The sequence below is a fragment of the Mus caroli genome, chromosome 7, assembly GCF_900094665.2.
Source record: "Mus caroli chromosome 7, CAROLI_EIJ_v1.1, whole genome shotgun sequence".
NCBI classification, from domain to species: domain Eukaryota; kingdom Metazoa; phylum Chordata; class Mammalia; order Rodentia; family Muridae; genus Mus; species Mus caroli.
In genome coordinates, this window is record NC_034576.1 from 104,046,778 (window position 1) to 104,070,516 (window position 23,739).

General features: G+C 52.1%; 1 protein-coding gene across 6 annotated transcripts in view; it reads left to right on the forward strand.

Moving 5' to 3' along the window:
- The window catches only part of Arap1 (ArfGAP with RhoGAP domain, ankyrin repeat and PH domain 1), a 65,023-nt gene that overhangs the window by 24,962 nt on the left and 16,322 nt on the right, over positions 1-23,739 (forward strand). For 2 of the 6 annotated variants that reach the window (XM_021168919.2, XM_021168915.2), the window contains exons 3-15: positions 467-1,012; positions 12,709-12,887; positions 13,428-13,492; positions 14,025-14,149; positions 14,268-14,417; positions 14,666-14,735; positions 14,982-15,102; positions 16,011-16,213; positions 16,635-16,741; positions 17,997-18,196; positions 19,766-19,851; positions 21,304-21,486; positions 22,575-22,749. In XM_021168919.2, the coding sequence (XP_021024578.1) occupies positions 504-1,012; positions 12,709-12,887; positions 13,428-13,492; positions 14,025-14,149; positions 14,268-14,417; positions 14,666-14,735; positions 14,982-15,102; positions 16,011-16,213; positions 16,635-16,741; positions 17,997-18,196; positions 19,766-19,851; positions 21,304-21,486; positions 22,575-22,749 (2,173 nt within the window). In that variant the 5' untranslated portion in view covers positions 467-503. Of the gene's footprint in view, positions 1-466; positions 1,013-5,936; positions 6,360-12,708; positions 12,888-13,427; positions 13,493-13,524; positions 13,686-14,024; positions 14,150-14,267; positions 14,418-14,665; positions 14,736-14,981; positions 15,103-16,010; positions 16,214-16,634; positions 16,742-17,996; positions 18,197-19,765; positions 19,852-21,303; positions 21,487-22,143; positions 22,325-22,574; positions 22,750-23,739 lie in introns of those variants that run through there. The other 4 variants (XM_029480092.1, XM_021168918.1, XM_021168916.2 and 1 more) reach the window with 4 other exon arrangements.

Sequence of the window (23,739 nt, forward strand, 5' to 3'; positions counted from 1 at the left end):
AAAAAAAAAAAAAAAAAAAAAAAAAAAAAAAAAGAATAGAACTGGAGTTGGGCATTGTGGCACACACCTATCATCTCAGTGCTCAGGAACCTGAGGGAGGAGGACTGATGTAAGTTCAGGCTAGCCTGGGCTACGTAGTAAGTTTAGGGCTAGTTCAAGACCAGAGCCAAAGAGGCACATAGCAAAATCCAGTGTCAAAACATGAAAGCCACTAACAGCGAGTGAATAGACTTTGAATTCATGGCATGAGCAGGTCTGGGTATTTCAGTTTTCAGCTTTCAAGGCTTTTGTCTTTCAGGATTGTAGTCTCTGGGATTTAGGCTTTAGATTTTGTTCTGTTGGAATTCTGCCTTTGAAATCATGACATTCAGGATTCGAACCAGCATAGTGTGGAAGCTCACAGAGGGACACTGCTGGCCATGTTCCGTGGATTGCTGCGCCTCTCACCTGTGACCTTCTGTTCCAGGTCTGAGCCTAGCCCTGGGCCTCTGCTGCCAGAAGCCATGGCAGAAGGTCACGATGCTGCACTGTCTGTAGCTGAGTGGCTGCGCGCACTTCACCTGGAGCAGTACACGGCACTCTTTGAGCAGCATGGACTGGTGTGGGCCACCGAGTGCCAAGGCCTCAGCGATGCTGGCCTGCTGGACATGGGCATGCACCTCCCCGGCCACCGCCGCCGCATCCTGGCTGGTCTTCACCGCGCCCATGCACCCCCGGTCCCTCTGCCTCGCCCTGCCCCACGGCCCGTGCCGATGAAGCGACACATCTTCCGTTCACCGCCTGTGCCCGTCACTCCATCTGAGCCGCCTCCCACAGCTGGAGAGGATGAGGGTCTGCCTGCTGCTCCACCTATCCCACCCCGCAGGAGCTGCCTACCACCTGCCTGCTTCACTCCGCCATCCACAGCCGCCCTAGATCCTGTGCTGCCCCCACTGCCTGCCAAGAGACACTTGGTAGAACCCAGCGTTCCTCCTGTCCCTCCTCGAACCGGACCCCCCTACCCACAGGCCAGGTGAGTGACATCACGGCTGGTGGGTGGAAGGACCTAGAATGTAGAGGAACCAGGGTTGGAGGAATGACCCTGACTGCTGGTGGGATCACAGGTTTAGAGAGAAGAGAGCAGGGCCAGGCCAGGGCAGAGTTGGGTAAGGGGCAGACAGGAGGATAGCCAGGACTTAAGGATACCTTGATATGTGTAGAAAGAGCAGGGGAGCCACCATGGTCCCGAGTGTCTATCCCAGCAATAGGGGGGACCCAAATCGCAGGACCTGTCTGAGCGGCAGCCTGCTTAACCTGCTTACTCTCGGTCCTCTTCAGAATTCCTTCTCCTCTCTCCAGCTAGTCTCCTTCTAGCTTCCCCGAGCTTTTCCCACTTTCTATGGACACTCCACTACTCATTCCTCCCCGCTCTCGGCTGTTTGCTCTGGTGCCAGCCAGAGAAGCATTTAAAGGCAGGCTCCGTTGGAGTTTTGAAGGGATGTGCTGTCAGAGGTCTCTTGTCCTTGTCACTGCTGGACAGTGTTGGTGAATTTCATTGATGTCTGCAGCAAGCCTTCTGTGGAAGGTGGGGATTGTGTTCTGATTTCAGGCTGGGAATCTGAGGCTTGGGGCATGGAGGGAAGGACTAGCTGGATCCATGCAGGCGTGTGGGAGTGATGGGAGGTGGGGGCAGGGAGCACTCTTGCGGAGAAAGCCTGTGAGGTTTTGTCCATCGAGGGGGGAGCATTGAGTCAGGGGATCTTCTAGCCCAAGCCAGGTCTGAAATTATAAGATGTAATTGATGGAAGAAAGCACAAGATGTTTTTTTTCCCTAGATCCTCGGGACCCTGTTACCACAGTATAGATTCATGGTTCTTAGTGCTATTGTACCCTCTAGTGGCCATTCTCCTGCGTGCAGAGGAGAGAGAGAGAGAGAGAGAGAGAGAGAGAGAGAGAGAGAGAGAGAGAGAGAGCGCACAGATTCAGAGTTGCTGGAATTCAGGATACCCTGGATTTACCATCCCACATCCCTTTTCGCCTTCCTGCTCCTAACCCAGGGTGTAGGTTTTGATTTTTTTTTACCTTAATTTTAAATGTTTTAACCTCCTTTCAAGCCCACCATCCACCAGAGTTAATAGAAAAGAAAGATTATTAATATATGGGAGCAGTGGACCTGTTTAGAAAGTCTTTTTGGAGCAAATCTCATCTGTGTTGTTAGGATACCAGTAGTTCAGGTCACAGAGATCATCAGTGGCAGCTCGATTGACTCCTGAACATTTTACGAGTATACTAGCAGTCTAGTTGGTAATGTCAGGCTAGTAAACACAAATTGGTAGCGGTGGCAGGACCTAGCAGTGATAGCCAGGTCTCAGCTGAATTGGCATGAGTCAGCAGGAGGAACCAGGACCATCAGAGACACCAGGGGAAATTCTTTTTTTTTTTTTTTAATTTAATTTAATTGTTTTTTTTTGTTGTTGTTTTTTGTTTTTTGTTTTTTTTCGAGACAGGGTTTCTCTATGTAGCCCTGGCTGTCCTGGAACTCACTCTGTAGACCAGGCTGGCCTTGAACTCAGAAATCCGCCTGCCTCTGCCTCCAAAGTGCTGGGATTAAAGGCGTGCGCCACCATTGCCCGGCCAGGAGAAATTCTTGGCTGTGCCTTTCTCAGTGAAGCAGAGATCAAGAAGCCCCTGTCTTTGTCCATTGGGTCCTTTTTATATTCCCCACAAAAGTCATGCATCTTCCACGGGTCTTATCTCAGCGTGTGTCTTGTCTCAGCGTGTGAGTCTGTCTTAGCAAAACTTCACGGGAGTCTGAATCTGCTGACATCACTCTGTCAATTGTCCTGAGTCTGTGGAAGTGGCAAGAAGCCGCAGGAACCTCATTTTTTGGTGTGTGTCTCTCTATGGAATCATGACAAACAGAGTCCAACAATGCGATGTAAGGTGGATGAATGCACGTGTGTGGTTATTGAAGAATTCCTTCATCATACACCGTTTCACGTTCTTGCTTTAACAGAACGTCTTTTTACCTGTGTCTGCCTCAGGAAAAACACTCTTTCACGTGTTTGCCCCAGCAAAACACCATCTGACACAACTGACTTTCCAAAGAAACCATTAAGTTTCCACTTCACCAGGGTAACCCTCCAGCGATGTTTTAGGAAGGGAGAGGCCTTTAGAAGAAGACAATGGGAAGAATTCAGCTGAGATAAGATTTTAGACTATAGACCAAGGTCTATAAGCAAATCAGGAAAAGAAAACAAGAATGGGGTTTCCACCATCTGTCTTCTGCCCTCTGCCCTCTGCCCTCTGTCCCCCAGGACCAGATGCCCTCTGGCCTCTGCCCTCAGGACCTGATGCCCTCTCTAGCTTATCTGGGTCCTCTGTGGGTCTCCTGACACTTGTACTTATTCAGGAAACTCTTAGGGTAAATAAAAATCTTATCCGAAGCCCTGAGTCCCAGGATACAAGGCTCCACTCTCACAGTCTGAATGCAGGTACTTGGCCAGGATATGGGGAGTCAAGGCCCCTAAGACATCTGGTTCTTCACTAGTCATGGGGTTGGGAGGACTATAAAATGGTGTAATACTTGCAAGAAATCTCTGTGCATTCTTCATGTTTTTTTTCCTTTGGTTTTTGTTTGTTTGTTTGTTTTTCTGTGCTTTAGGATCAAACTCAGGGCTATGCCTATGCTAGGCAAGTTCTCTACCACTGCTCTGTGTTTCCAGCCCCTTCGCTTGCACTACAGATCATCTGGACGTTACTTACAATGCCAGATGCGCTGTAAACGCTCTGTAGATAACTACCATACTAGATTGTTAGGGAACAGGGACAAGGAAAAGCTCTCCATGTATTCACGACACATGTGGGTTTGCCGCATACATTTGGATCTGCAGTTTGTTGACTCAGTGGACGTGGAGGCATAGGGTGCATCTTTGATCACCTTAGGGCAAAATGGTGCCAGGCCTGACATCTTTTTCTTGGGGATGACACATCAAGAGTCATCTGCAAGCCGGGCGTGGTGGCGCACGCCTTTAATCCCAGCACTCAGGAGGCAGAGGCAGGCGGATTTCTGAGTTCGAGGCCAGCCTGGTCTACAAAGNCCTGGTCTACAAAGTGAGTGCCAGGACAGCCAGGGCTACACAGAGAAACCCTGTCTCGAAAAACCAAAAAAAAAAAAAAAAAAAAAAAAAGAGTCATCTGCAGTCTTCAGCTTGTGGATATACAGGGCTTTAGCTTTTTTTTTTTTCTTTTAATAGTATTTAGTTAATGTATATGAGTACACTGTCACTGTCTTTAGACACACCAGAAGAAGGTGTCAGATCACATTGCAGAGATGGTTGTGAGCCACCATGTGGTTTCTGGGAATTGAACTCAGGACCACTGGAAGAGCAGTCAGTGCTCTTAACCGCTGAGCCATCTTTCCAGCCCCTAGTTGTTGTTGTTTTAATTTTTATTTTATGTGAGTGGGTGTTTTGATTGTCCACATGTCTGTACACATGTATAGGTATACATATGCACATATGGCCAGCTGTCTGGGTGGTAGCATGTCTGTGTATTTGCATATTTGTGCTGGTTCTGCAGGTGGCCATGCTGGATCCCAGTAGATACAGGGATCTGTACAATTTCAGTGGTGACAGGCCTGTCTGTGTGGCTCATTCGGGCTGAGCAGACATATACATGGGCCTGTGACTTATTGCTGCTATGGGGATTGCAGTGCTAGGCTGTGTTGTTAATAGTGTGCAGATGCTGTTTGGGTAAATGAATTGGCACATTTATTGTTTGTGTACTGTCAAAGTGTGAGTCATTGTGCACATATGTGTGTGCATATGCTGCCAAGAGCCGTTAGAATGTCAGCTCTCCTAGGGCTGTGGGATCTTCATCAGTTTCCTTTACGATTGGATCCCCAACACCTGGCGAGCAGTACCTAATAGCCCTTTATATACATGTCATGGAGACGAAAGGCCCCTGATGCCAGGAGCTCTCACACTGGGGTGCTGAGCTTGGCCGTCTGCAGATGATGTGAGCAGCTCACCCTGGGCATTGAGCTAAGGGACCCCGAGCTCATCATCCAACTCCTTAATTCGTGTCATCCCACCTATGGGGTGGGAGTGCCTTCAGCGGAGATGGTGGGAAGCAAGAAGCTGATAGGATTCTAGGCCACAGAAAAGCTGTAAGCAAACCAGAAAACAAGGAAAGATGGGGTTCCCTCCTTCCCGCCTGGTCAGATTGGGGGCTTTTAGAAGCAGGCTGGCACGCAGCCTGAAGACCCCACTTCACCTCTACATCTGTCACATTGTTATTTCAGCCCATGGCCATGAACAGGCTGAGGGGAAACTTGCCCAAAGCCACTCCACTCAAGAGGGGAAACCAGATCCTGCCTCCTGACCCTGTTCACTCGGCTTCAGGTGTCAGAGACAAAATCCTCAGGACTTGCTTCTTTGGATCACAGAGGAAACATTTCTGACCAAGGGTCCTAGAATCACTCCACACAGCCCCCTCCAACTCTCTGTGGGTCTCAGCTTCCTCCTCTGGTACTTGGATACCTACAGGTATTTGAGGAAAAGGAAGTATTTGCCCAGAGTGGCCAGACACTGGCTAGAGTCACACCTTGCAAGGTTTCTCTTCTCTGCCCCAGAATGCCTTGCCGCTCAGCCAATCCTTGGTCTTTCTGAAGCCTGATCACCTGTTGCTGGGGCAGAAACTCTTCCCTTCAGGGAGCCTATTTTGCAGCTTCTTTGGGCCTCCTTCAGCAGGTTGGGACGGGAAATGCACCATAAGGGCTAGCTAGAATCAGGGCTTCCTGGATACATACCCTGTGAGGCCTCAGGGGACCAGCTGACGGAGCTAATTGCCCCATTTTAGTTTGCACGGTGCTGGCGTGGCCTGAGGGGCGGGGAGGAAGTATCTGTCCCAGGGGATTATGGGTGACGTTTCTCTTTCTCTCTCTCTCACAGTGTTTTCAGGAAGTGTGTTGGCCTAGGCAGAAGTGGGGCGGGGAAGGGGTAAGAGAGGCGGAGAGCAGGAAGCAAAGACCAGAGCTGGATACACACATATACACACACACTCACACACACATTCACACAATCTCTCTCTCTCCCTCCCTCCCCTCCCTGACATATTTATGATTATATTCAGATACCTACACATTTACACACATTCAGAGACACTACCCATAGGTGTGCATAGACATACCTGGGGCTCACATATACAAGGGAACAGGATTCAGACACAGACGACAATAGGGGTTCTGGCCACAAGAGCAGCCAGAGCCCACACAGGCTTCTAGGGGCAGACACAGGACACCTTGGCACACACTGGTCTACCTGGCTGGAGCCTTTGGAGTTCTTAGGCCCAGGACAGGATTCAGCAGGCCTCTGAGGGTGAGTGAGGAGCAGCTCTGGCTACGGGGTTGGGCAGGTGGGAGGGCTGGGAAGAAGAGAGTCTCTCTTTGTCACTTTCTGAGCTGCTTTTCCAGGGTGCTGTGATTTCCCTTGGTTTGCTCAGACAGTTCCAGGACCCTTTCTCAGCTTCTCCTGTGGTTTTGTTTTGCTTTGCTTTGTTGTCTGCTCTTTTCTAACACTGCCCCCTTCTCCTTCCTTCTCTCTGTTTATCCACATCAACCTCTTCTAATCCACTAATCTTAATACCTGTTTTCTGGTCCTTTGTCAGATTCTGCCCCACTGACTGGTGTGTGTGTGTGTGTGCGCCCACGCGTGTAGGAGTGTCTCTGCTCCTTGGACCTCTTGTGCGCTTACCTGTTCCCTTCTGGCATTCATTCCCAGTTCCCTGCGCCATCAAGCAATTCCCTTGGGGGAGATTTAGGTTAGCTTGTGGCACTGTCAAGTTTAAGATTGCTGTGTGTCTAAACCCCTTATCCTCAGCCCAAGGTGAGAGGGACCTCCCTGAAGAGGGTTGGCATTTCATTTGTATGGTTCCTCCTCTGGTGGCCAGGGTGGGTGCATGTCGAGTGTGAGGTTGCCCTCCCCCCATTTCAGTTACCGGGAATCCCTAATGAACCCAGTACCCCTTGGGTCACTGGGGACACATTATGGCCTCTACTTTGGACTGGTCACCAGAAGTGGTGGGGGAGGGGTCCTGGAACGGTCCGAAAGCTCACCAAGGGCTGACCTGTTCTTGTCCTCATGGAGACAGTAGTGTCAGACCCAGGAGGTGCACAGAGCAGATACTAGCTGCCTCTTGCCCACCACGGCAGGACTGATCTGGGGGGCTCAGACTGTGGAGTGGTATGGGGTGCCCAGCAGGCTGTGTTAACTAAAGGAGGGTAAAATCCACGTCTGGGTGGATTTCCTGGAGGGAGAAGTGAGTTTTAAGCAAAAAGGAATTGATGGTTTGGGGTCATTTTCTGAAAAGTTTCCAGCAGAAGCCTGGCTCACAGTAGTGCTTAGGAAGAGGAGCCCCTGACCCAGGAAGAAGTGCCCAGGGCTGTAGGGCCTTGGTTGTATGCTGAACTCTTAAGTGGTTGCTGTTAAAGGGTGGATTGGCTGCAAGCTTTCTAGAGCAGGATGCTGGTAGGGTGGCTGCACAGAGCATACTGGCAGCAGCCCCTTTGTGTTAAGTGACATGCAGGCTGCAGACCTCCATTCCTGCAAAGGAGGCCTGACAAGAGCTTTGCGCACAGTGACCTGGGCAGAAGGGAGTAGGACAGAGCCAGGGTGTGCAGCAGCAGCCTGTGGTGGAGGAGGAAGGACAGAAGTGACTTGGAGGAAGCAAGGAGTGCAGGATCCAGCTGTTGAGGAGGAAGTGGGCAGCTGGGAGGGCAGCTGGGAAAGTTTACCACTGGAAGGGGCATCAGGAAAGGCCACAGTCCCCAGATCACTGGGCCAGACCTCTTCTTGCAGCTGTGCTGGTGAGAGCCTAGAGGGATTGGCCTGGATCCCTCCAAGGTCCGTGAAATGTTTTAGGGGAAAGGTTCTGACCCTGGGGTAAAATGTAGTCTGGGTCCTTTGTCCTCTGAGGTCATTGCAGCAAACCAAACATTTAAGGATGTAGCATGCAGAATGGTAAGAAATACGGAGGTAGTCTGGAGAGGTGGCTCAGTTGTTAGGAGCACTGGCTGCTCTTCCAGAGGACCTGGGTTCAATTCCTAGAGCCTACATAGTGGCTCACAACCACTTGTAACTTCAGTTCCAGGGGGTCTGATACCTCTTCTGACATCTGTGGGCACCTGCATGCAGGTGGTACACTTACATACATACTTACGCATACGCTTACATAAATAAATCTTTTTTTTTTTTTTTTTTTTGGTTTTTCAAGATAGGGTTTCTCTGTATAGCTCTGGCTGTCTTGGAACTCACTTTGTAGACCAGGCTGGCCTCAAACTCAGAAATCCTCCTGCCTCTGCCTCCCGAGTGCTGGGATTAAAGGCGTGCGCCACCACTCCTGGCCCACATAAATCTTAAAGATAGAGAAGTAGTATGGAGGGTGGGGGAGCCCCAAGGAAGCCCCTAAGAAGCCTGAGGCATGGGGGGAAGGCCACAGCAGAGGTGGAGGATGTGGGATATATGTCTTAAGGAAGAGCACAAACTTGGCCAGACAGGTACAGGTGTCCGAGATGAAAGGAATGCTTTATGCAAAGGCTTTGAAGGATATGCTTCTAGACTGCAGCTTGGTACTGTAGAGATGGCCCAGAAGTTAAGAATTCATACTGCTGCCAGATGTGGTGGTGCACACCCAGCACTTGGGAGGCAGAGGCAGGAGGATTTCTGAGTTCGAGGCTAGCCTGGTCTACAAAGTGAGTTTCAGGACAGCCAGGGCTATACAGAGAAACCTTGTCTCAAAAAAACCAAAAAACCAAAAAAAAAAAAAAAAAAAAAAAAAAAAAGAATTCATACTGCTCCTGTAGAGCACCTGAATTCGGTTCTCAGTACCCAGGCTGGGTAGTTCACAACCACCTGGAACGCCAGCTCCAGGGGATCCTCTGGCCTTTGCACTCATGTGCACATACCTATACACAGACATGTACAAACATGCAAAATATTTATGGACTGCAGATTAGCTTTTTGGTTGGTTGGTTTGGTCTGTCTTTCTTCCTTTCTTTCTTTCTTTCTTTCTTTCTTTCTTTCTTTCTTTTTTTACATTTATTTTTTTATTATTATTACATATTTTCTTCATTTATATTTCAAATGCTATCCCGAAAGTCCCCTATACCCCCCACCCCTGGTTTGGTTTTTCCAGACAGGGTTTCTCTGTCTATCTGGCTGTCCTGGAACTCATACTGTAGATCAGGATGGCCTCAAACTCACAGAGATCCGCCTGCCTCTGCCTCCCAAGTGTTGGGATTAAAGGTGTGCGCCACCACACCTGGCTTCAGATTAGCTTTTTGTAGAGTGCTCCAAAGTGACTGGATAGGGGGTGGGGAGTCAGTCCAGAGTCAGCTTCACATGTAGGCTGCCCCTCTCTGCAGTCTTCCTACCCTCGAAGTGAGCCTCGGCTTCTCTGGCTGGAGGTGGATACAGACAGAAGTACTGAGAGGGAGCCCAGGCATTTGGAGAAGGAGAAGGCGGTAATGCCGCTTGAGGCCTTGCCTCTGAGGCTGTGGTGCCCTTGGCTATAGCCCAGGTAAGAAACCGTGCAATCACACGTGAGAGCAGTGTGAGTGAACCTGCCGGTTAGTCAGAAGGCAAACAGGCTCAGGGGTGCTGACTGAGCTCTGGGGCTCAAACCCAGATCTGCTTGCCTCCAAACTGGAGCAGCCACATGTCACTTTGTCTGGACAAGCTGTTTGCACCCGTTACCCTGTAATGGTCACTGGCCGAACTTTAAGTTTCTGGTACACACCGTTAGTGACAGGGTCACTCTAATATTACCCATTTAGACCTGGGGTCCTCATATGTCTCCCAGCCCTGGGTACAAGGTCCTGGGGGATTTCTTCTCATCTGTAAGGTCAGACTTCTTGGGCTAAGTAAGGGTCTAGGCTAAGGTGGGTCACCCCCTGTCCCTGGTGCCCGGTCATAATAATTAGAATAGATGACCCACATGTCTGTTGGCTAGAGAAGGGCCTGAAAGACAGCAGCAGAGCTGGAGGTAAGCAGGAGGAGAGGCTTTCTTTGCCTCTCCATGGCCCATGGGGCTACATTTTGAAGTACTGGGGGTGCTCCCCAGGTTGGGAGCGGGTAGAAATCAAAGGAGACGGAACAGGGTGAGCACAGGGATGATTCGCCAGTATTCAGAGCTGGGATTGTTTATTAAGGGCAGATACCCAGGGGCTGTTCCCCCTCCTGGGGTGTTCCCTTGGGCTCAGTTCTCGGTAGGGGATACTACCCTTTCCCGTGGGGATTTCCCATAGGCTGTGCCTTTCTGACCTCACTTCTCCTTTCCTGGCCCTGACTCAGCAATACCCTATGCCATGTGCTAGGCGGTCTGGCTGTCATAGAGGCTTCTTGCCACAAGGGTTATTTATGAGAGGCTCTGTTGTCTTCCCTCCTCGGGCAGATGACACAGAGGGCACCCACAGCTAACAAGCCTCAGGGCAGTCTGTGGACTGTCAGGACCATGGTGGAGGTAGACATGGTGAGGAGGATTGGCGCTTGCCTGACCCCTGAGGACAAGGAACAAGTGGCACCCAGTTGCCAGGCTCCACCCCTCAGGACATTGAGGAGGAGACTGACAGTAGGAAGCCAGGCCCAGTTGTTTGACCTGGAGAGTGGGAATCCACACTTCCCCATAGGCCACGGTCTGCTCTCAGCTGACTCCCGAGCATGGCCGCCTCTGCAGCCCCTTCTTCCTGGTCTCCCGAAAGCAACAGTGTGGTGGATTGATGTACTCATCCGGAAGGCTAAGGACATCGGGTATCTGGGACCAGGCAGGCTGTTGGGCAAGTCTGCATTCAGGTGCTTGGTCGCCATTGAATCATTCAATTGTTTCTCTGGCAACCAGGATGCTCAGCTTGTTGTGAGTCTGACCACCATCCATCTGTCTAGCATGCTCTTGTTGCCCATTCAGCCAAGCTCAACACTTGGCAGTGGGGATCGAGAGTCAAATGCTTTCTTTCCCCCCTGCAAAGAGGCTCAGGGAGACAGCCTGGTGTTGTGCTCACAAAAGATTGTTATACTCTCTGTACCACCGCCCCTTAGAATCAGTTCCCAGAGAAGGTAGGCAGGGTATAGAGAGCAGCTTTCTCCCAGGGTAGAGATGGGTCATGACAACCATCCCAGCTGTCACCATCCACACAGCTGTCTAGCAGCCATTCCTTTTGACAACTTGGGTGACAGCTCAGAGGTGAGAGGCTGAGGGTCAGAGTAAGCAGGTGACCCCCTGGGAGCCAGCCTAGCTTAGTAACTTCTATTCCAAAGGACCAGTGAGCCTTCTAGTGGCCCTGCAAGTGTGTGTGTTCTCAGTTGCTGGTCACTACAGAGTTTGCTGGCGGTTTCTCCTGCAGTTGTCATGCAGGCTGCTGTAGCACCTTGTGCAGGTCGCGACTCCGCAGGGAAGTTCCCTCCCTGTCTGCATGGCCGCAGTACAAGCTATTTGGAAACAGACACATTCTAAGAAGCACGAGGTAGTAGAGCTCTCAGCTCTGTTAGCTTAGATGCTGATGGAGCCTGGGCAGGAGAGACGTACTTGGAAGAGTATTATTTGGAAGACCTTTCACATACAGGGGAGAGCAGCAGGGTTTAGGGAAACAGAAAGGTTTAGCTGGAGAGATGTGGTGTAGAGACAGGGATGCTTCTACAAGGAACAGGGAGAGGGGAACTGGTAGATTCAAGAGTGACCCAGTCATATCCTCCCAGGCCTCCTTGCGTTTCTGGCAGTCACATGCTACTACCCACTGCTGGGAACACTGGGGAACAGACCAACCCGAAAGTGACCAAAGAGGAGGAAGCTGCTCACTCTGATGCCCCTCCTTAGCCCTTGGCAGATGTGGACAGAGATAGCTGGTGGGGCCAGGCCACCAGGACTCAGCCGCCATTCTAACTGCTGGGTGCTGAGGATCCTGTGTGTTGGTATGTGACCTACTCTTTTTCTGTCCGTGAAAGCAGATCCTACTCTACAGAAGAGGAGACCCAGGCCTGGAGAGGCTAGGCATTTATTTAGTCCAGGGCACACAGAAGTGAAGATACCAAGGTGGGGCTCAAACCTGTGTCCTGGCTAACAAAGCCCTTTAGGAGACTTTCATCACCAGAGTAGGACAGTAGGAAAACTATGGGGGTGGGGTGGGAGTTGGGAAGAGCTGGGTAGGTACCTGAAGCAGCCCCGGAAGACTGACATCATAGATGAATAAAGGTGTGTGTGGGTGTGTGTAAAGAGAGCTTGGGGGAATGAAGTCACCATTTCTGAATATGGACAGAAAAAAGAGGAGAGGTCCTTGTCCCAGAGACTATAATCTGGGCTTTAGGAACCAGTTTCTGGGGTTCTGGTTTGTGACTTCAGCGCTGGCTTTGGTGCCTGTTTCAATCCCATCCTGTCTGCCAGCAAATGCCCTGTATCCTCCATGGTATATGTCAAGACTTACCTCCCTCTTGCTCCATTCGGATCTTTTCTCTGTGTCAGCATGGAGGTTCCATGGGTGCATTGCTAGAAGCAGAAGCACTAAGACTGGGCGACCAGCACATACATATGGGCCCAAGAGGTGCTGGCCTGAGAATGGTGAGGGCTGTGTGAGGCAGGCTGGTGTCTGGGTTGGGATAATGCTTGCCTAGTGAGCAGGGCCTCAGTGGGTCAGAACCCTGGCTGGTGCCTACTGACACCCAGCTCTGGTTCTGTTCTCAGCCTTCTTGCTAAGGAGGAGTTACTACTGCCATCAGTGTCACCCCGGTCCCAACCAGAGCCTGCAGAGACTCCGTCCACCCTCCTGCCTGCCTTTCCCCAGGGGCCCCTGCAGCCTCCATCTCCTCCTCCCTGTCCTCCTGTGATCCCTCCCAAGCCTCCTCGCCTGCTCCCTGAGTTTGGTGAGTGCTACTGGGGAACTGGGCTCTGGGTGGTCTCCTGAGATCAGCCATGGAGAGCAGGTCACGGGGCTTACTTCCTCTCTCCTGGTGGCCAGCAGTCCCCTGGGTGTCATAAGCCTTCTCAAAGAGCACGTCCTTTCTCTCTCCTCTGTCTCCTGCTTGCCAAGTGTGAGCGTGGCCAATCCTTGAGGTATTGAAGTTCTTGGGCTGAGTAACCCTTGGGGCCCACCACTCCATCTTGATTCTCGTTACCTTGTGTGCCTCGTTTGGACAGCCCCCACCCCGACTCCCAGGCTGCTGCTTGGTCAGCCTTGGCCCTTCCTTTCCTTCAATATAAATAGTACTTCCTGTCTCCTGTGCCTTTCTTTTCAAACTCGAGCCTGGGTGTGTGTGTGTGTGTGTGTGTGTGCTCGTGCACGCGCGCATGTATGCAGTGGGGAGTTTATTCTAGCCTGGGGAGTGGCCTTTGTGAAGCCAAGCCCTAGCCCCTTAGAGGAGGTCAAGCTCCTAGCTTCTGAGCCACCCCCTCTCTTTTACCAGACGACTCTGACTATGATGATGTCCCGGAGGAGGGGCCAGGGGCCCCAGCCAGCGTGATGACCAAGGTAGGCAGGGCAAATGCTTGGGGTTGCATTGGTTGCCTGTGCTGTGGAGGGAGGGCTGCTCATTGGCCTTAGAGACCCCAGGATCTCCTCCCCTAGCAGAGTGGGTGCTAAGCCTGCTTTACTGTCTGCCCTTATAGGAGTCACCCTGGGGTCTGCAGCTCTCTGGTCTATGGCTTCTATTCCGGGCTTGAGTGTATGTAGTCTGTTGCTGTGTGAGTCTTGGAGTGGCTTCACTTTCTCTGTCCCCAGGTCACCTTCTCTCTTGAATGTGTCGCTCTAGCTCTGAGTCTTTCTCTGCTTTCCTGCCTTTCTATCTTTCTCCTTGCCCTAGATCCATGTTTGCCAACAGTTCTCCTGACCCTGTCACCCTGGTCCCTGTGTGGTCTCAGCTGCTGGGGGAGGGGTGCACAAACAGAAGTAAAAGTGCTGAGTTGTGGGTGTGGAGTAGAGGGGTGGGTGTGGCGGCTGGGGGTGTGGTCTGGGATTTGAGGGAGAAATGTGACACTGGGTGATCCTTGTGGGGGGCGGGCAGGAGGAGCCCCTGCCAAGCCGAGTCCCACGGGCCGTTCGTGTGGCTAGTCTGCTGAGCGAGGGGGAGGAGCTGTCTGGGGATGATGCGGAAGATGAAGATGACCATGCCTATGAGGGTATCCCCAAGTGAGTATTACCCCATTCAGCTGCCTAAAGCCCAACCTAGCCCACCACTCTACCCCAGTCCCAGCCTGAGCAAACCCTCAGCTTCCCTCCCTGCCTGCCTTCCCTTCTCTTGTTCTAGTGGTGGGTGGCCAACAAGTGGCCTGAATCCACCCTTACGCAGCCTGATCCCTGATCTCCCACTGCACCCCATGGATGAGTTGCCTGGGGGTCCCACCCCCATCACACCTGTCATCAAGGCTGGCTGGCTGGACAAGAACCCACCACAGGGGTGAGTGAAGTCTGCCAGGTCCTTCTAATGTCTGCAGGGGGACAAGCCATACTCCAGGATACTGGTGTCATGGATCCAAAAATCAAAGGGTCCAAGATTGTTTGATCAATTTTCCCTCCCCACACACTGTAACCATTGGTAACCACTGGATGATCTTAACTGTGATAGGAAAGGGGGACTGGGTATGATGGTGGGACCTCTCCCACCTCGTTCCCAGTCTTTGCTGAGCCCTGCCTCTGCCTGTTTAGGTCTTATATCTATCAGAAGCGATGGGTGAGACTGGATGCTGATTACCTGCGATACTTTGACAGTAACAAGGTGAGGGCTCCATCAGTCCCTCACTTGACCCTTGCTCCTACCCAGGCCTAGGCTGAACCCCAACATTGCTTTAGGCAGAGTCCCTAACTGATCTTCAGTGGGGATCCTGGTCTGTGGGCTGGTGAAGGTAGTGATCAGAGCCAGCACAAAGTCCACCTGCAGAAGACAGGCCTGCAGTCATCATTTCAGCGAGCTGGCAAGAGGCTCTAGGGTGCCCACTCTGAAATGCAGTTCTTCTCTCCCCAGGATGCCTACTCTAAGCGCTTTGTTCCTGTGGCCTGCATCTGCCGAGTAGCTCCTATTGGAGACCAGAAGTTTGAAGTGATCACAAACAATCGGACCTTCGCCTTCCGGGCAGAGAGTGATGGTGGGAGTTCAGGAGTGTATATGTTTGTGTGTGTATGAGTGTGTAAGTGTGAGTGTATGAATGAGTATATGAGTGTGAGTGTATGTGTGTGTAAGTGTATGTGAGTGTGTGAGTATGAATTGTGTAAGTGTGTGTGAGTGTGTGAGTGTATGTGAATGTGTGTGTAAATGTATGTATGTGTAAGTGTGTATGAGTGTATAAGTATGAGTGTATGAGTGTGTGAGTGTATGAGTATGTAAATGTATGTGTGCGAGTATGAATATGTGTGTGTGTGTGTGTGTATGAGTGTGAGTATATGAGTGAGTGTATGAGTGTGTAAGTGTATGTGAGTGTGTGAGTATGAATGTGTTTAAGTGTGTGAGTGTATGAGTGTGTGTAAGTGTATGTGTGTGAAAGTATGTGTGAGTGTGTAAGTGTGTATAAGTGTGTGTGTGTGTGTGTGTGTGTGTGAGAGAGAGAGAGAGAGAGAGAGAGAGAGAGAGAGAGAGAGAGAGAGAAAGAGAGTAGGGGAGAAGGGCCTGGAAGTTGGACCACGTTGTGAAGAGTAGGAAGGGAACGGTGTCCCAAGGAGGCATCGTCCCTGTGTGGGTCTGGGAGGAGAAGGAAGGAGATAGTGACCATTGACCATAGCCAGTGCTCCTTTCCAGATTCTCCACAGTGCCACAGAGGCACACATCAGTGTGCACAAGGGATACAGTTTCCAACAGTTGGGGTGACTTGCCCAGTGTAGGCCACACTAGGTGGCATTGTAAGCGTTGTGGCATTGTAGCCTAGGTTGTCCAAGACAGAGAAGTCTAGCGATGGGACAGACCACACCAGTAGGATTCCTAGCAGAGGTGACTTCTGAGCCCCCTAGAGCCAGGGGGCGCCAGGGGCTGAGTTCATGTGTTACCTTCACCCTTTTGCAGTGGAGCGGAACGAGTGGATGCAGGCCCTGCAGCAGGCAGTAGTTGAGCATCGAGCCCGTTTTCGGCTCTCTAGTGCTTCTGTGTTGGGAGTCCGAGGCTCCGAGCAGCCTGACCGTGCTGGCAGCCTGGAGCTACGAGGCTTCAAGAATAAGCTTTACGTGGCTGTGACTGGGGACAAAGTACAGCTCTATAAGAATATGGAGGTATGAAGGGCTCTACCAGGCCACTGAGGTCTCCCTGTCCCGTACTCATCCCTGTCCCCTTACCTGCCCTGCTCCTGTCCACCTGGTCTCTCCCTGGTCCTGCCTAGGATCTAAGCCCAGTACTTTCCCTTCCAGCCTTTTCTGCACTGGGACAGCATCTCCCCTCTTCCCTCCTGCCTGCCTGTGCCTCATCTCCATCCTGTCCCTGAACAGCACCCTCCTGTCCTATTTCACTCACTCCTGTGCCTCCCCTACTGTCATCCCGGTTGCTCTAGTCCAGACTGCTGTCCTGGCTCAGATTCCTGCCCTTCCTCCTTCCTAGGCTCTTTCCACTCCCTAGGGACGACTTTCCCTAACCCTTGTCCTGCACCTGAAGCCCTGTTGTCAGCCTTGCCTTCCTCCCTTCCCACCCACCCATCAGGAATTCCATCTGGGCATTGGTATCACCCTCATCGACATGAATGTGGGCAATGTCAAGGAAGTGGATCGGCGCAGCTTTGACCTCACTACCCCCTACCGCATCTTCAGGTGAGCCCCTGCTCCACCTTCAGCTCATGGGCAATCAATCTTCTTGGTATTTTTTTTTCTCTCCCTTCCATTGCTCACCCACCTGCCTTAGTCTGCCAGACGTCTTCATCCCTCTCCGTCTGTTCTGGCCAGCTCTGTTCTCTTTGTGGGTTCTCCAGCAGAACTTGCTTGTGCTCAAAGCACGTGGGCCTGTTGTCCCTTGAACATCTCCCCATGGCCCTTCTCTGCCTCATGTGGCTTGCCACAGTTTACCTCCTTTGCACTCTGCCTTGTCTGTTTCCTCTCTGTGTCTGTCACCATTCAGGCCCTCCGGTCTCTGTCTCAGTACTCTGGTTGCCAGTCTCAGGGCCTCTACTCTATCCATACTTATATCAGGGTAGTGACCTTTGATCTCAAGAGCTAAGTGGGTGTTTGTTCATCCTCCCATTCGAAATATCCTATGACATTGGCGCTATAGTTCTTTGCCATAGTCCTTAGTGACCACAAAAGCTGCAGCCAGCCACTTTGGGGTTTCCCTTTCTGTCAGCTGCAGAAGCCACTGTGCTTCCTGATTACTGTCATTGTCACCAACTTGAAGGAGGCTGATAGAGGTTCAGCAGAAAGGGCCTCCACCGCTTGGGCCCACGGGCTTACTGCAGCAGGGTGCGCGTGCTTGTTGCTTATCTGAGGCCCTGGTAGCTTTCGAGTTCCTCTCCTGGCTGTCCTGGTGGAGGCCATCTTCAGCCCCTCTCTTACTCATGGCCGTTACCTCTTCTCTTGGACACTCCCATGTGACTTGCAGTTGGTGGTGACAGCAACAGACAAAGAGCCAGGGGAGTTTTGTAGGAAGGAAGACAATTCTGCATTTGCTGTCTAGATGGAGCTTCCCACTTGAAGAGTCTTTCTGCCTCTGCCTCTGAGTGCTGTTAAAGGCATGTGCTGCTACATGGGGCGCTCGCTAATGGACTTCTTTCTGGGATGGAGTAAGGAGGTTGAGGGTGGAGATGGCACATATCTTTATACTCTCTCTCTTCTGTCTGTATATACCCTTGACTGGTGCCCCACTGTCCTAAGGGTGCCCTGTGCCTGCTCTGCCTCTCAGGCATGTCCCTGCCTGTCTCTCGTCGTCTCCTCTGCCAGTCTGTTTTCTCTCTAGTTTTCTTGCTCCCTTTGTTGGTCTTTGTTGTTTCCCAACAGTCTTAGGATGACACCTCCTCCCGACCCTCAAATCCCTCCAAACCCTTCCCCACCGGTTCTCCTACTTATGTGTCCCTAGCTTCTCGGCTGATTCAGAGTTAGAGAAGGAACAGTGGCTGGAGGCCATGCAGGGCGCCATCGCAGAGGCCCTATCTACCTCAGAGGTGGCTGAGCGCATCTGGGCCGCAGCCCCCAACAGGTTCTGTGCCGACTGTGGGGCCGCCCAGCCTGACTGGGCCTCCATCAACCTCTGCATTGTCATCTGCAAGCGCTGTGCAGGTGGGTATGTGTGCAGCAGGTTGGCCGTTGGGCAGCAGGCAGTCTGCTGGGCAGATCCTGCAGCCCTTATATCTAACGGTGTGCCAGCATTATTGGCTGTTCTCTTGGGAGAACCTTAAGTCCTCAATTCATGGTTATACTCTCTCCACAGGGATGGGGACACACAAAGAGGGAAAATGCATTTTATTCAGGGCTATCTGGCAAGTAAGTGAGCTTAGATCAGAGCCCAGGCTGTTGGAATCTGATGTCCCTGTCACATCAGAACCATGCAGGAGGCCAGGCCCACCAGGGCTCTTCATGCTGAGAGAGGAGCCAGTGTTTTGTCCAGAGGGGATATAAGACAAGGGACCCAGGGACATACTCAGCGCTGTGGGCCAGATTCTGGTTTATGGGCAGAAGCTGGGATTGGAGACCCCCATCCAGGAAGGGGAGGGGAAGCACTGAGCCTTCCAGGGTGGTCTGAAAGTCACATATGAAAGCCTCCATGATAACATGGCTGAGGAGCATGGGAATGGAAAACCATGGGGCCCAAGGTGCAGTCATCTATTGACTCAAGCACTAAGGGCCCAGCATGTGCCATCTGCTGACTGCAGGCTGGGCATTCGATTATCTGAGAGCTGACAGTGCACAGGTGGTGGTTTTGCACGGCTGCAGGGGAGAGGTGGAATTTGATGTGGGAATTCAGGAGAAAGGACAGATCTGAGTGAGTCACTGAGCTTGGAGAAGAACCCCTAGGCCTGTGGGACTCTAAGGCAGATGGCAGGCCTTGGGGCCACGAGGTGTGCGCAGACAAGTGGCAGCTTCACCAGCTACCAGATAAGGAAAGTGTTAACTTGCAGAGCTAACACAGGACGACTGCGGTTCTCTGTGGAAGATGGGTGCATGAATGCAGGGCCAGGGCTTCAGTCAGGCAGTGGTGGGTGTTCCTTGTGTTTCTAGCTCCCTTCTCTTGTCATGGGGTCCCTCCTGGGACCTGTGACTGAGCAAGCTTCATCCTCTGTCTCCAACCTTAGCCTTTCCTTTCATTCCAGTGACCTTTATTAAATGCTTGTTCTGGGCTCTGAGGATGAAACCTAAAGCCAGGTTTAGGTGGTCAGGATCCTATTCTTATTCAGTTGCATTGCAACAGGAACAGCAAAAACAAAAACACAGGAGCCTATCAAAATGGAATGATGAGAGGTGGGAAGGGAAAGTGCTGTTTGTTTGGGACATTTTCTCTGAGGAGGTGACATGTCAGCTGAGACCTGAATGACAGGAAGGCATGGCCATGGAGGCAGGGAGGTTGAGGCAGGAAGTTGAAGATGACAGGGCAGAGATAAGGTATTTATATCTACACTGGAACAGCTGATGTGGATGGAGCAGGGATTGGCACGTCAAAGCTGTCTCTTGGTAGGGAAGATGGTCTGGAGGGTCTGTTGTGGCTGGAGTGTAGTGAGCAATGTGAACAGGTTCTGGACCATGCCAAAGTGGAGATGCAGGATAGCTCCAGGCCTGCCTGAGGAGCAGGAGGGATGAGCCAGTGCTCACAAGGAGGGCTATACCAGAGTAACTGTATCTGCCTCACCTCAGGGGAGCACCGCGGCCTGGGTGCAGGAGTGTCCAAGGTGCGGAGTTTGAAGATGGACAGGAAGGTGTGGACAGAAGCACTCATCCAGGTGGGAGTGACCTGTGGTTTGTCCATGCCTGGGGTGGGGGTACCCTTCGGTTCGTCCATGCCTGGGGTGGGGGTGCCCTTTGGATCGTCCATGTCTGAGGTTGCCTCTCTCAGCTGCTCCCCTCCACCCCCACCTCACTGGCCTCAGAACTTTGGAGCTGAGGGAGCTCTGTGATAATCTAGTGGGTGCGGATTTTGGAAAAGCCTGTTTTTTAGCAATGTCAGCAAACTGGCTGGCGTACTGAGAATGTTTTTACAGTTTTAAAGGGTTGTAAAAAAAAAGAGGTTTGACAGATTGTATGTGTTCCATAAAACCTAAACTATTTATTATTTGACCTTTTAGAGAATTGCTGACCCCTGATATAGTTCAGCTGTTGTCCTGATGTGGAGACTGAAGCCCTGGGTTGGGCTGTAATGGGCCTGAGGTTACCTAGTCCCTGCATATTGACCACTCAGCCTGCTCCTTCCCACCCCATATCCTAGCTGGGCTGGGAGTTCGCCACTGTGCACACCACTCAGAGCCTCTGAGCTCTCACTGCACCTGAATTCATGTGCACAGCGTATATAATGCATGGCTTGAGGCACACATATGTACATCTGTTTATACCTATGCTTTAAACTTCTCCGGTACCTGTGTGTGATTGTTGTTATGGGAAACCTGCAGCAGGAGGCCGGACCAAGGGACCTGGCACTCAGAGCTTAGCTGCTAAGTTGGGAACTTCATAGCATATCCAGTTCGTGTGTCCACACTGTGTTCAGTATAGCACTGCTGGGAACACTGCTTTTGTTAATGAATTGTCTTTTAGAATAATCCTGAGATAGGATTAGAATACCCAGGATACAGTTGAGAACCTTGAGGCTGAGGTCCAGGGAGGAAAACAAAACAAAGCAAAACAAAGCCGACTCTGGTTGGGTGCCTAGTGGCAGGGAAGGTCTCTGCTTTGTCCTCTGCTGAGACTCCAGCACTCTAAGTGAGTGGGTGGGAAGCCCAGGAAGTGCCTGTGATAGCCTGATCATCAGCCGGGAAAAGTGAGCTTACCCTTAATGCTGCCCATCCCCCATCTTCTAGAAACTGCCACCCCTCTCTCATCCAGAGAGGAATGTTAGGAACAGATAGACCCCAAATCTCTCTGCCTGCCTAGCCTATTGGCTAAAAGGTTAGACACCACTCCTCGCTGGGACAGCCTCAGGAATGCAGAGTTCCAGATGTGGGGCTGGGTGAGACAACAGAGAGGGCCCCAGAGACCAGGCCTCAAACATTCACCTATCAGACTTTCGGAGACAATCTGGGCTCAGAGCCCAGGCTTTGAACAAGAGTACGGTGGCCACCAGCAGACCCAGCTGCTCCTGACCTCCCCTTGGGGAAAATGGGTGTGTGGTCTGTCTGTCTGTCTGTCTGTCTCAGAAGTTTTTATCGTCAGCTGCCCCTCTCACCTCTTGCCCGTACCCACAGCTCTTCTTACATCTGGGCAATGGCCCTGGGAACCACTTCTGGGCTGCCAATGTGCCTCCTAGTGAGGCCCTGGAGCCCAGCAGCAGCCCTGGTGCCCGGCGGTATCACCTGGAGGCCAAGTACAGAGAGGGCAAGTACCGCCGCTACCACCCGCTCTTTGGCAACCAAGAGGAGCTGGACAAGGTCAGCACACAGAGCCTCTGGGATTCTTGAGCCTTCTTGTCCCTGCATTATTCCTTAAAACCATCCCTTTCTTCCTGTAGCCCCATTCCTCCCTCTCAACCCATGTCTTCCATCCGCTTAGAGGGCTGTGCACGTGTGGGGAGATTGAGGCCCACAGGGCAGTAGGGCCTGCCTAAGGAAAGCTGGAACAATGTAGGGAGGAGTCAGGCTTAGTTCTTGGTCCAGTGCCATGTCTTCAGCATCTGGCTGCCTCCTCCTGATTCTTCTGTCTCCCGCACCCTGTCCTGTTCTTTCAGAATCCTGCCAAAGGAGTGAACTTGGTGGGGATGCTATTTCCTGTCAGGCTCATGAAAAACAGCTGGACCGCTCTGACCCACCCCATCCACACCCCATTCTAGATGAGGCCCCATATGGGCCCCAGGCCCCAGAAGATTGGGAGCCAAGTCTTAGACCCTGATCTGGCTCAGACCGATTGCTCAGAGGCAGCAGGGTAACATTTCTAACCTGTGGGCAGCGGCCCTCAGCTCTTCCTCCAAGCTGCCCTATCCAGGCAGGCTGAGTCTAGCCCCAGAGTTGTGTAGAAACCAGGCCTCCACCTCCCCAGGACCCAGGCGTCCAGCCCCCAGTTCAGCCCAGCCCAGTCTGGCCTAAAAGCCAGAAGGGTGGTGGCTCCCATTGGTCGGGAGGGCTGGGCCAGCAGTGAGGAATTCAAATGTGGGAGGAATTAGCTACAACCCCTCAGCCCCTCCCTCTGCCCCTGCTACAAGGCAGAGGGAGCCTGAGATCCTCCAGGGGCTCCTTGTGCCCTGACCAGCAGCTGTGTCCCAGGACCCACAGGGTGAGGGCCTGCGGCTAGGACCCCAGCCTCAGCTGGGTAGCCTCTGCCCAGCCTCCCTGGCTTGCCCTCCCCTCTTCTTTGCCTGCCTTTTCTTCTCTTCTGGCTTCTTTAAGCCCTGCTCTCTTTCAGTCTGAGGATGGTTCATGCAGGTTTGAGTGACTCCTTCCCCTTCCCTCCTCCATCCCCTCCTCCCATCTCTACCCCTCTACCTCCCACTCTTTCTTAGATTGATCACCCCCCTCTCCTCTAGGCCCTGTGTGCTGCAGTTACTACCACTGACCTGGCTGAGACCCAGGCACTCCTGGGCTGTGGGGCTGGGGTCAGCTGCTTCTCAGGGGACCCAGCAGCTCCCACACCCCTGGCTCTTGCTGAGCAGGCAGGACAGACTCTGCAGATGGAGTTTCTACGAAATAATCAGAGTACAGGTGAGTGACCGGTGGCTCTGTCCTCTGTAGCTGGAGGTCCCTGCTGGCAGGGTCTGGTCTTTTGGAGAGTTTTATAGGGGTGTCATCAGGAACCTGAATCAACTGAGAACCTGGATTTGTAGGCCACTCCCAAGCTGTGACTAAAGTTCTTGGTGGTCCCTGGGGCAGCAAGCAGCATGATACTTGGGACAAGTTTGGCTTATGGGTCAGTGCTTCGTGTGAGTGGCCTTTTGTGTCTGTATCTCTGTGACTATTGTGTGCTCTGTTCTGACTTAAATGTGGGTTCCTAGTGGAGCTATCTGCTCTAGGAAGAACCTTGGAGCTGCCTAGGTTCTCTTTCCTCATGTTGGTGATGCTGAGGCTTTGGGGTTTGTGTATGTGTAGTGGGTCTGTGTTGCTGTGGAGGAGGGTGTTGCCATGTGTGTGTGTGAAGCCTTGTCGTCTGTTTGCTCAGTCTGGGTGGAGTTCCATCATAGACCTGGGTTGGATCCCATTTGGCTCCTATTCTTGGGATGGGTGAGGAGGGGGTCGCTAGGGTGAATGCGTCGGTTATGGCTCAGGCCGGGTCTCTTGAGGCCACATCCTAAGGCAGAGGGTGGGGCTCAGCGGCTGGGGCTCTGGGCCTTGGGCCATGGGTGGGTGGGGTGTGCTGGGCTGGAGAGAACCCAGGTGTCTAAGGGAGGTGCAAGAGACCACCCAGCTGGCTTGGACTACGGGGGCAGGACCCCTCAGTGCTGAGCACTGAATCCAGCCTACTTCACTGGACTTTGTGCTATCTGGGACAAACCTCTCTCTAGGGACTACTATTGAGTTGGCCCAGAACCCCCTCATTCTAACATGCTTGGCTCTATGCCTCCAACAAGCAGTGTGGGGTGGGCTTGGGAGTCATGGAGCCTTTTTTTTTTTTTTTTTTTTTTTTGGTTTTTGAGACAGGGTTTCTCTGTGTAGCCCTGACTGTCCTGGAACTCACTTTGTAGACCAGGCTGGCCT